The 12,914-nt window shown below is 35.6% G+C and overlaps 2 protein-coding genes across 2 annotated transcripts; both read left to right on the top strand.

Moving 5' to 3' along the window:
- The first annotated feature begins 274 nt into the window (after positions 1 to 274).
- LOC101267469 (uncharacterized) lies at positions 275 to 3,901 on the top strand. Its single transcript, XM_004232218.5, has 6 exons — positions 275 to 723; positions 1,266 to 1,301; positions 1,921 to 2,122; positions 3,135 to 3,213; positions 3,304 to 3,421; positions 3,572 to 3,901. The coding sequence occupies exons 1-6, from the start codon at positions 548 to 550 to the stop codon at positions 3,594 to 3,596; spliced, it is 636 nt and encodes a 211-aa protein (XP_004232266.1). The 5' UTR covers positions 275 to 547; the 3' UTR covers positions 3,597 to 3,901.
- Positions 3,902 to 4,759: 858 nt separating this feature from the next.
- On the top strand, positions 4,760 to 12,060 carry LOC101267759 (CRM-domain containing factor CFM2, chloroplastic). Its single transcript, XM_004232219.5, has 12 exons — positions 4,760 to 5,552; positions 6,025 to 6,532; positions 6,607 to 6,737; positions 6,868 to 7,173; positions 7,256 to 7,412; positions 7,497 to 7,789; positions 9,027 to 9,086; positions 9,189 to 9,314; positions 10,049 to 10,318; positions 10,416 to 10,647; positions 11,064 to 11,194; positions 11,282 to 12,060. Exons 1-12 carry the CDS (start codon positions 4,842 to 4,844, stop codon positions 11,504 to 11,506), a joined length of 3,150 nt encoding a protein of 1,049 aa, XP_004232267.1. The 5' UTR covers positions 4,760 to 4,841; the 3' UTR covers positions 11,507 to 12,060.
- The last annotated feature ends 854 nt before the right edge of the window (positions 12,061 to 12,914 follow it).

The raw sequence follows: 12,914 nt of genomic DNA, 5'->3' as shown, positions 1-12,914 counted from the left end.
TTGTTTTTATAAACAAACAAAAATAGTAGAAGATTGCTAGTGTGTTTATAAAAACAAAAAGTATATTTCAACAGAATGACATGATTAACAAGATAGGTAAACTTCTTATAATTTTCATTCGAAAAAGTCATATAAAATATACTTTTAATAGATGACTCAACTAAAGATGTGAGTTAGACTTAAAGACTTAATTTAACGGTGAAAAATTTAAAAAAGTCATTTCTTTCTTGTGTGCACGCATATAAAATAACTAAAATAGCAGAATAAGCACTTTCTTTTAAAAACCACACACGTTATTTATCACATTTTGGTGCAGGAACCTTGTTTTTAATATTGCACTTCTCGTGTGCACGCATCCTTTAGGCTGTTCCTCTCCGAAACTTCTTGCTCTGTTTAAGTAAAAAAATTGCACTTTCCGTTTTGGCTTTACTCATTATGCAAGTCATAATTTCAAAATCCTTATCTTGTACTAGACATATAACAATTATATATAAATAAATACCAGACAGTACTCTGCAAACACTCCTACATTTGTACAGTAAACATCATGAATATCATCAACAGGGCAGCTTCGATTTTTCTTCTTTTGGTGTTCTTCTTGGCTTTTTTCAAAGATTCTGTTCATGGGCGCCCTCTTTTACTGTCAATGTCCAGACCCAAGCCGGATGATGCTGCCTTATTTGCTCGATGGCTCGTTTCTCAGAATTATTGGGGTGTCCTCAAGTATGTAGTAGTTCTCTTTTTTCTAACTGAAAGATCGAATCTTTTACTTCGATTTGTTATTTTTAGTCAACCCCAGTTGGTTTGGGATATTGATTGTTGTTGATTTTGCTTCATAGTTCATGACCTAGACAGATCGAGATTCTTGATTGATTGCTGTAAGTGTAAAGACATAATTTTTCTTGTTTCTTGTGTAGCACAACTTCTCAGTTACTCCTTTTGTTTCAGTTTATTTGTCTAATTTTGACCTTGATATGGAGTGTTTAAAAGTAAAGAAAAATTTGAATATTGTGGTGTTAAACTAAAGATATGCAGAATGTATAGTATTTTGACATGCTACGTGAAAAGTTGGATTGAAGAGTGCCCAAAAAAGGAAGAGAACTTCTTTTGAAACAACAAACAAATTGAAATGGATCTGCATTAAAGATGTTTCATTTGTGGCAGCTAAAGTCAACTTATTGCCTATAACAGATAACTGTACTGACTAAATAAATAATAACTGATAATTTTACCTGAAAGCTGATTCAGTGACCTTTCTTTTGCAGTACTATAGCAAGTGATATGGGAGGAGCACCGTTCGGGTATGTATGTTAGCCTATATCTCTGTAAATTGTTTGGGGAGCTATTTTGTTTGTTTTAAGTTTTGCTTATGGATGGATTGAGATTATCTGATAGTCCTAAAAGTTGACTCTTTTGGAAAGCTTTTCTGCAGTCATGTATTTCCTGATGCTCAGAATTCTCATTTTACTACCAAAAAGGAAAGAAAAAGGTTTCGGGATGTCCTTTATTTAATGTTAACTTCATAAGGGAGGGGTCAACCTGATTGTCATCATGTTATTTGGTATTAGAAATGTATTTGTTTTTGCCATTACTCTTATAGCATACAATTTACAGTATTTCTTTTAGTGCATTCTGAAGCTGCATGATCGTAAGTCAAGTATCACTTTAGGAAAAGGAAATGTCTACATAAGAAAGTGGAATGGTGATAATTTTAATTCAGGTGATAGTTCTTTGTTCGATTTTGAAGGGGTTTGGACTTTGAATTCTTTGAAATCTATCAACATAGAATTTCATGTTTCTTGAACCCCGATAAATTTTAGGACAAGAGATGGAGGATTTGTGGAATGAGATGTTTTATGGATTTGATGCTGTTCAAGCTTGTTTTAGTAGTCTTATCTTGAAGTACTTTCTGTTGTGCAGGAATGTTGTCTCATTTAGTGATGGGTTACCGGACAAAGGCCGTGGTATACCATACTTCTACTTAACAACGCTTGATCCCACTGCTAGAAATGCATTGAAAGACCAGAGATCATCATTTACAATCAGTGAGTACGCCATTGGAACTTGCGGCAAGAAAGATCCTGAGAACCCATCTTGTGCCAAAATTACCCTCGTAGGAAAGGTGGTTGCACTAACAACTCTTCTCCTTTATACAAGAGATTTTATTTAATTTGATGCAGGTGTCTTTTAAACAAGAGTTTTTTGTATCATGCCGAATATTCTGTATCCCACTCTTTCAGGGCATATTTTCACTCCAAAGTTCAGCGTATCCCCCTTAGTTCTACATTTAGAAATGAACAGTAAAAGAGGAAATACTTACAAAGGAGGATAAAAGACCTTAGGGAGAATGGAGCCCCACTTTTTGTTGTGGATTCTATACAAGGATAATGAGGAAGGGGCCCTCTTGCCAAACCTTATAAAAGATAATTAGGGAGACTCATCTACGGATGAGAATCTCTAAGAAAAATTTGAGCTCTGAGATCTTGACACGTAACTGGACATACTAAATGCAAGGTTAGCTAGTAGTAAGCTTGACTTTAATTGGATTTTGATCCAAATATTGATATATTCGAGGTTAGTTTCTCAGATGTTCATGCAATGCATGAGGATATATTATTAAAGTTAATTTTTTCACGCAATACTTGAGGATATAAAAGACATTTCAGGTATTATGGTAATTTGAGTCATCCTGAAACTCAATATTATGCTTGCTCGCAGAAGTTAGAAAGTATACTTGCATATTGCTGCACACATTTAATTCTGAAACAGACTGGTAGTCTGAACTTTCCACTAACTGGTTCCTTGGTAATCATTTGCCCTCAACTTTTCACTATGACACTGTAGTCGGTCTGCATCAATGTAGAAAAGAAAAGAGGAAACTAAAAAACATAATATGGATAATTGGAGAATCTGTTTTCACCATGGTTGTTATCATTATATGTTGTGCTAATTGAAGCAATTACGACGTTGATGGGTTCACTCGTTAAGCATATGAAGTACATGCTGATATGCAAACGTGTGGCTTGGATGTCCAGAAAACTAAGAGTTGATTTGTAGTTCCTTTGTTCTTAAGTGTAAGTATATCGTCCACATTCTTGCTAACATTATCATACTTTGTGTCTGTGCTGTTTTAGTTGAAAGTGGTTGCTGGAGATCCAAAGGAAACTAGCTTTGCTCAAACTGCTTTATTTACAAAACACCCTGAGATGGAAGGTAAATGTCTTGGATCTGCCATTCTAAACTACTACTGTCGTCCTATGTTTACTTTTGTTAACAACAACCCTCACATGTAACTAATGGCAGGTTGGCCCAAGAGTCACGATTTCCAGATATACAAATTAGAGATTGAAGAGATATTTATGATCAATTGGTTTGGTGGTCCCAAACCTCTCACCGTGGATCAGTATTTGCAGGCTAAAATGTAAGTTTAGACTTAAGAGCTGTAAGGAAGTTGCTAAAGAAAAAATCTGATATTGTAGATGCTCAATGAATTGAAAAAATAAATAAAATGTTACTACCATTAGTTTCAGCGTTGATGTCATTCCTTACTTAACACACGATCCATACGCAGGGATAGTCACATGACCATTGCATGAACGCCTTTATGTATACAATCTGCTGACAAGTTCTTTTCAAGTGAAGGTTGAAAGTGGTTTTGGAATGTGAAAAAAGGGTATCAATTTTAGTGATCAATGAAATTCAACTGTAAATAGGAGATACTTGTGAAGCTCATTATCATTCATTCACTTGTGCATTTGACATTTTGTATGATTTCTGGTTTGTAAAATAATGAAACTTGTATGCAAATAATAGGATGCAACATCCCTTTAACTATTCCACAAGTCTCCAGATATTGGGGCCAGCCTTAAAAAATTTAATACTAAGAAGGATGTTCGTTAAATTTGCACAATTTATCACAATCTTGTTTTATAAACTATACTTATGTATATTCATTCTATATTATCAATTGCATAGCAGAAGTTTAAGCTATGGAAACAAAGTAACCTTTGATAAGAAGATTTTACTTTTGCGAATTTGCTTTAATAGAGGACGTTAGAAAATTAATTTTTTATCAAATATTTCTTTAGACCTCATTTGTTTCTATTAAGGTTAAGAGATTTGAATCTAAATATACATTTGAAATATTAAAATTTGTATTAAGATTTAGGTGTTAATCTAAATACACATCTGAATATTAAGAATAAGTCTTTAAATCTGAACATTAAATATTTAAATAATCAAATACTGTTTGTTTTCAATATGTGAATGTGCATGTGAAATTGAATATTATATTAACAAACTATTATTAAAATTTTATTTCAACAAAATATATCACTTTTGATAAAAAAAAAGTTTTAGTAATCATGATTTGAAGTACTATTTTTTCATTCAAAAACCTTGATAAATAACAATACACCAAGAAAATTATTAATATAAAAAAAATACGATTTATGAAAACTTATCAGTTCAATAGAGAAAAAATGGTGTTTGATTGAGAAAAGAGAAAAAAAAAGTTTTTAGTTATGAGATAAAAAGTACGACCAAAACAGATGATCTGAATAATGTTAAGAGTGTACTACACACCTGATTAATGTTAAGAGTGTTCTACAGATCTGATTCGTTCATACACATTAAATAGGCTTTTTAAAAAATTCAACAAATTAAAATAAAATTGCATATTGTTTGATTATGATTAAGTTTTAAAAATCATACCAGTTCATTAATTTTAAGTAACTTAATATAAATAGGTACCCAGCGCATTGGGGCTAAAATATAGCGGAGGCAGAATTCATTTTTGATCAATTGTCAATGTAAGGATAGCATCATCTTCCTCAACACCAATGTTGCTTCCTTTCTGCAACTTCCATCCCATAAACCCTTCTAAAACCCTCTTAAAACCCTCACCATCACATTCCCTCTTCTCTAGTACACCCTCTCTTTCTCCAAAACCCTTCTTTCCTCGTGATTCCCTTCCTGTTTTCGCCGCATCCCCTGATACTGAAGCTTTACCGGAATCCGCCATCCGAAGAATCGCCGACAAGCTACGCAGTCTTGGATTTGTTGAACAACCCAAGAATCAAGAAACCCAAGAAAATGCTTTGAGTTCTAATCCCACTGCAAACTCACCCGGTCAAATTTTCGTTCCTTTGCCTACCCAATTACCCAAGTACCGCGTGGGTCACACGCTTGACACCAGTTGGAGTACGCCTGAAAACCCAGTACCGCAGCCTGGTTTAGGGAAATCTATACAGAAGTTTCATGAATTGAGGGATGAGTTCTTGAAGGAGAAGGACAAGGAGAGGTTGAAGAATAAGGAGTATAAGAAAGAGAGAGCGCCTAGTTTGGCGGAGCTTACTTTGCCAGCTGAGGAATTGAGGAGGCTGAGGACAGTTGGGATTGCGCTCAGGAAAAAGTTAAAGATTGGAAAGGCTGGGATTACTGAGGGGATTGTGAATGGTATTCATGAAAGATGGAGGCGTATCGAGCTTGTTAAAATTACGTGCGAGGACATATGTAGGTTGAATATGAAGAGGACTCATGAGTTGTTAGAGGTTAATAATACTTACACCCCAATACTCAATTGTCATTGTTTAAAGAAATTGAAACTGCATTCTTGGATTTTCCTGTGTAGATTAATGTAAGAAAACAATATGAAACAGCTTCACTTTGGCAATTTCTTCAGCCCTCTGTGTTGCATATTTAATTAAAGAAAGTGAGTTAATTGCCTTAGAGGACATGGATACCAGAAGAATGTATGCAACTGGTTTACTGATCCTATGGTTGTTTGCCCTGCACTTCTCTATACCACTAATTCTGAGTATATGAATTTACTTTTCCTTTAGATGTCTCAGATATGTTATATTCTATATGACATGAGTTTCCTGATCAAGAATTATAATGGTTTGGTGTTTAACCGTATTGCTTTTTCATAGGTAGAATTCATAGCTCGTAAGTTAGTTTTAATGTGCAGTACACCTCTACCATAATTCTTATCATTACTTTGGCTTATTTAAATATTCACAGAAGAAAACTGGAGGTCTTGTTATATGGAGATCTGGAAGTAATATAATTTTGTATAGAGGAGCTGATTACAAGTATCCTTATTTCTCTGAGAATAGCTTCGAGAATAACAGTGCACAAGATGCTAACCCTGACTTGTTCATGGGTGCGGAAGAGCACATGACTAACTCATCTGGCATAGATGCGGTAAAATCTGATGCATCGGACAGAAAATCTCCTCCACGTGTAATCCAGGGTGTAGGTTCTCCAGACAGAGTCCGATTTGAATTGCCTGGAGAGGCAGAACATACTGAAGAAGCAGACAAGTTGCTGGAAGGACTTGGTCCTCGCTTTACCGATTGGTGGGGTTGTGAGCCACTGCCTATTGATGCAGATCTTTTGCCAGCTATAGTCCCCGGGTACAAGAGACCTTTCCGTCTACTTCCTTATGGAGTAAAACCTAAATTGACAAATGACGAAATGACAACACTGAGGAGACTTGGTCGACCTTTGCCTTGCCATTTTGTATTAGGTAAGCTTAATCTGATTTCAAAGTGTTATTTAACTAGAAAACACTTGTTATACTTGCTCGTGTATCTTTATCAGGAAGAAACAGAAAACTTCAAGGATTGGCTGCTGCAATTGTGAAGCTATGGGAGAAATGTGAAATTGCAAAAGTTGCTGTCAAAAGAGGAGTTCAGAACACTAACAGTGAACTGATGGTGGAAGAGCTAAAGGTTTGTGAAATTAGTTTAGTCCTTTGATGAAACTTTTTTGTTTTTATGCAACAGTTTGGTCTTCTCCAGAAACTGAATATACTTTGTAAAACTTATCCTAATGTGTTTCACATAAAAGTAAACTTTGCAGTGGCTGACTGGAGGAACCTTGCTCTCGAGGGATAGGGAATTTATTGTCTTCTACCGAGGGAAGGACTTCTTGCCCTCTGCAGTCTCTTCAGCAATAGAAGAACGGAGAAAGCAAGTTTTTGAAGAGGAAAAGCGGAATGGTTTTAATTCATCAGTAGCAAATGCTAAGGAAAGGAAACAATCCACTACAGAAAGTGTTTCTGATGATGGACATGCACACAGAAATAACCAGAAAGGTGTCCAAGAAAAAAAGAAACTTACTTCCATGGAAGCTGCTATCAAGAGAACTGCAGATAAATTAACCACTGTACGTGTTCAAAATGGTTGTGCCTGTCCACTTTCTCGAGATTCTAATATTTATGTTTGAATGTTTTATGTTTTCATGCCAGGCATTAGAAAAGAAAGCCGAGGCAGAGAAGCTCCTTCTGGAGCTTGAGGAGGATGAGGTGCCTCAACAATCTGATATGGACAAAGAGGGAATAACTGAAGAAGAAAGATTCATGTTGAGGAAGATTGGCTTGAGAATGAAGCCTTTCTTACTTCTTGGTGAGTGCCTCTGTACTGCAAGCCTATTTGTTTTGCCAACAAATTTATGGAAGTTGACTCATTTATTTCTCTGCTCATGCTCAGGTAGGCGGGGAGTCTTTGATGGAACAGTCGAGAACATGCACCTTCATTGGAAGTATAGGGAATTGGTGAAGGTAATAACGGGGAGGAAAAACATTGAAGAGGTCCACCAAATAGCTAGGATGTTAGAGGCAGAGAGTGGGGGAATACTAGTTGCTGTTGAGCGAGTTAATAAGGGTTATGCGATCATTGTATACCGAGGAAAGAACTACGAAAGGCCTGCTTCATTGAGGCCTCAGACTCTTCTAAGTAAAAGAGAAGCAATGAAGCGCTCTATAGAGGCTCAGCGACGTCAGGTAATGTTGTAGTATTTAAGTAGTATTTAAGGTGCCAGTAAATGCATCTAGAAGTTCCCAGATATAATACCTCTTTATTTTAGTAATTGACTTTGGCTTGGTTTTAAAATTTTGAAGTAGATTTGACCCCTTTATCAACTATACTTTTCTCTCCTTCCATTCAAAATCTAACATTCTGATTCTTTTGTGTATCTCAAAAAAAAAAATAAAAAAAATCTAACGTTCTGATTTACCCACTTAAATATGATTGCAGCTATACATCTCACTTTCTACTAAAAGACTATATGAAGAGTGGCAGAATTGAAATGTAACTTATCCCAGCCAATTTCAGAGTTAGAATGTATTAAAAAACCCAACTTTACTCGAGAAAAGGAAAATCTCCAAAGAGGCCTTTCCTCATGTGGTCTGAAGAATAGCCAACTTTGTCACTCAGTATCAAAATCGTATTATTTTGTGTGATCCACTTTTGTTCGTGGAAGTACGTCGAGTCATTTAAACGTCTAGGCATAAACATGGGGGGTTTTGGTTAAAAAGGAACCATGGTAAGTTTAGCTGTGAAAGAATCCAACATCTAGCCCATCCTTTTATGGACTCCATTGGAAATTCTTGCACTACCCAAGTGCGACAACCATATAATTCAACACCGTCTTGCATGTGTAACCTGATTTGGGTGCAATGATAGACTTACAAAGGTTAGCTCTAGTATATGTGAAAGAATTTGAGCTTTCAGCCCAAAATCATATGGTCATGCTTAGACTTTGGAGTAATCCAAGACCTCGATAGACCACTTTGGAAGCCTTCAACCAATCTAGACATTTAACTACATAACTCAACATAAGGAATAGCTTATGTGTTGGTACTTTAAATTTTTTTTATAATGAGGGCATTTTCCATTTGTTATGTATCTGTTTCTAATTCTTGTTCTCACAACTAGTTAAATTTGCTGGCACTTGTTTCTAGAGATGGTTTTCCTTCTATTATTATCACTGTACTTTTACCATCAAAAAATAGAAAGGGAAATAACAAAAAAGTGTCAGTGTATTTCTGCAACACATTTGAGTTGAGGTGCTGGTGAACCATTTTGTATGACAGTCTGTAAGCTTCTCTAACCTTGTGAGGTTTCTTATTTCTATAGATTTCCATTTATCTCCTCTTCTTTTCACTCGTCTTTCTTTCTGATGCTTCTGCCAAAACTCTTCCACTGCTAATCTTTCTTTTACTTTGTTTTCTGATGCAGTCATTGAAATTACATGTCTTAAAGCTTACACAAAATATAGAGGCTTTGCAGTCACGGTTGGTGTGTTATCTTACCTTATTTGAGTTGCTTTGATTTTTGTGTTCCAGTTACTAGCTCATTTCTAAATTATATTGAAATGTTGCACGATTTGCTTTGGTTCAGGCCAAGAATGAGGAGATAAGTCATATTCAGTCCCCGGATATAGTTGATAGGCAGGTACCCGTGATGGGCATATCAGATGCTGCAGGTGGAACTAATTACCAGTCTATTGTAGCAAGTCCTATTGAGGTGAAAATTAATCCATTTATTGTACAATATTCTGTCACTGTTGAAGGAACAATTATGTTTCGTGTTGCTTCTCATATCTTTGATGCTTGTTGGATTCGAGATCCTTTATCAACCATATATAAGGTACAAGCTAGTGTGTCACCTTCAGAAGTCTTTCAGATACCCCAATAGGCACAAACAACTTGCCTTCAAGTCTTATGCATATTCTTTATGCTTTCATTAAATTTATTAGGACAGCATGTATCGTTAATACCTATGTTTAAGAGATGGATGGATCTGGAGTTTTGTGGACATATAACCACTTGCATCTTATTTTTATGTATGAAAACTTGGTTGTAGAATCCTGTGTCATTGTCTTCTTTAGTCATCATAATTAATGATAAGTCAAAATAGCTGCTGCCCACATGACCCAAATTTGTAATTTAAGGAATTTGATGTTCGTAACCTTTTCTATCTGGGATAGGTTTTTCTGCTTCCCAACTGCATGCTGAATGTCATTGTAAAAACAATCCTTCTAGAATCAAACATTGTTATATGAGTTTCTGTATCATAGAGTACTGAGCAAAATTGAAAAAAAAGGCTCTGCTGATTATGAAATATGTTCAAAATGGTTGATATCAATCAATGGTTAAATGTATGTGGTCCTCAAACTCTGTTGTATCATTTCTTGCACTTTTTATTATTTTGCAGTGTGTATTGATAGAGAGAGAAGCTTATTTAGCTTTTATATTCAGGATTCTGGAGATGCTGCAGAAGACACTGACCCCAGTTCTCAGAAAGAATTATCAAATGATTTCTCGGACACAGACCACGATTCGCAGCAAGAATTTCCAATTAATCCGTTTTTCCAATATGAGGGCAAGGTTGAGGCTATGGGTGATACAATTCAACCTCAGCATCAATCTATTTCATCAATCAAAGAGTCGAAAAGTATGTTCAATGTGAATGTGGATCAAGAAACATTCGGCAGTGCAGTGAGTGAATCTGTTTCTAAGTCTTCCAGGGTAAAGTTCATTTTCTCTTCACAACTATTACACTATTTCTTTTCCATCACAAGGTTAATGGTTAAAAAAATTCGGATGTCTTTCTCATTGATTCTAGGGAGAAGTTAAGATCCACTTTTCTGAGACCAGAAGTTTCAACAAACCTCGGGAAGTTAACAATAAAATGGAGGTGTCTCAACCTCCTCCTGTAAAACCTCAACAAACACTTAGATCCACCCGGAGTAGGTCCGAAGGGATGTCTACCAGAAGAGTACAGCTTTCCAACAGGGAGAGGCTGCTTCTCAGAAAACAAGCCCTCAAGATGAAGAAGCAACCAGTGCTTGCTGTTGGTAATGAGAACCTCTTTTATTTTCTCTATATTCCTCCTACTGTGTTGTAGTTTGTTGTATAGAGTTGCTAGTTTTGAAAACAAAGAATTAACCTTTTGCCAACTGCGGGGCATTTTCATCTTAAGCGAGATGACACTGCAAGCTTTAGCTTTCACTGAGTTGGGTATTCACTCAAATCTTCATTGTTATGAGATTTGGTTTTGGGATATTAGAATATTTCACTTGTGGTGGACCTGATGGTAAACTGGAATGCATTTAGTTGTAGTTTTCACCTTGAAAGAGCAGGATAAATTTATTTGATGCGATTGGGAATTCCGCGTTTTCTGCATATCATGCTGTTGATCTTTCTCCCCACCCTAAGCAGTCTTGGCGACTCCTGACCTTAAACCTTGTCTTCCTTTGCACCTTCATATCAGGGAGGAGCAATATTGTTACTGGAGTTGCAAAAAATATCAAAGAACACTTTAAGAAGTATCCTCTTGCGATTGTGAATGTCAAAGGAAGGGCAAAAGGGACTTCAGTTAGGGAGGTGGTTTTTAAGCTGGAGGTTTGTTTATTGGCTATTTTAGTTGCTCGTTTAATTTGGCAGCACCCCCATATTCACTGAAAGCCTATCTTTTGACACTTACTGCAGCAAGCTACAGGTGCTGTTCTTGTTTCTCAAGAGCCAAGCAAAGTCATATTGTATAGAGGTTGGGGACCAGGTGGAGAGCGTGGTGCTTCTAATGGAAATGACACCAGTAATTCGAAAAACAGCAGAGAGCAAAAGGAACTAATGTCAATATCTCCTGAACTTATATCAGCAATCAGACTTGAATGTGGCTTGCAGTCCAACAATGATATGGAAGTTGCTTCATAGGCAACAACCTTGGTAAAAGGGAAGTTACCAGTTGGTTTTTTTAGGTTCAAAGCCTTGAGCTCTCATCTAACAACGCTTTTGTGCACCCGATGATGGTCTCTGAATTGTCTGTGCATGCATCTAACAATTGCTTTCTTGGTGTGGAGTTGGAATCTAAATTGTGCATCACCTCTCCCATACAAATGAAAGGGAATCGGCTTCCACCAAACTTCTCTCCTTGCAGAATTTCAGTAGCTGGAATAAGTTCCACATGATAATTCCTGTCTCATGGTCATTGTGCATCAACTGGAGAGATTCTGTATGTCAGTTAAGTGGCGCTGCTAATTTACATTTTATGTAAATAGAAGTTTCAATTCAAAAATACGCATCTATTACCATGTCATCTTTTTAATTTTCCCTAGAAACAAAAAAGACTGATGCACATTGCACATGTTCCTTTAGATTACATACTGGTTTTAGATTAGTTATGTTCATGACAAAACAAGTATGTAAACATATAAATTCACCAAAAATCTAATATATGACATTGTCTTTATGACATTCTTTTTAATCAACACTAGGGGCCCGTTTGGACATAAATTTTTCAAATAATATTTAGGAAAAATTTGGCAAATAATGTTTGTCCATACAATTTGCCATTATTTGGCAAATATTTTTGACAAATATTCCAAATTTTCAAATACTAGTTTTTTCTAGTATTTGGGCCAAATCTCATTATTTGGGATATTTTAAAAATTAAAATTTTACCCCAATCTTTTATCTTTTACAAAAACACCCTCTCTAGTTGTTGCTTGCGTTGTATTACATCATTTTTTACGTGAACACCAAAATAGTGATAAAATATTTAGTGAATATTAAATAATGATATGATTGTTGATGAAAATTATTAAAAATTGGCTTTAGGTAACAAAGTCATGTACTTTGTCTACTTCACGATGTATGGAATAATTGTTGTTGCACTCACTCCAAATCACCACATTGCTTTAGTGTCATGGACATTATTTGTTATTGTTGTAACGAACATTCAATTGACTTGTAATACAAACTTTTAGTTAGTTTTGATAGTTTTTAAAACTTGTGCGTATAAATCAAATTTTTCTAAAAAGGTGAAATATATTTCCCAAATTTTATGGCCAAACACATGGTGAAATTTCACCCAAATTTTCACTCAAATAATGTTTGCCAAGAATATTTGGAAATCTATGGCCAAACGCTAGCTAGATATTCAAACATACATAATTATTTTTCATATCAAATTTGAAAAATAATAAATTTAAAATGTTGGTCAAATTTTTTTAGTTGAATCTCGCCCGCAAAGTGTGAGAAAATAGAGTTGTCAGCTACGAAGCGGCTGATCTAATACCTTGGTGGATTAATTCACAGCATTCGCTGCAGTATTTGATCATTT

The sequence above is a fragment of the Solanum lycopersicum genome, chromosome 2, assembly GCF_036512215.1.
Source record: "Solanum lycopersicum chromosome 2, SLM_r2.1".
In the NCBI taxonomy this organism is placed as follows: domain Eukaryota; kingdom Viridiplantae; phylum Streptophyta; class Magnoliopsida; order Solanales; family Solanaceae; genus Solanum; species Solanum lycopersicum.
This window is presented reverse-complemented; position numbering and strand designations above follow the sequence as displayed.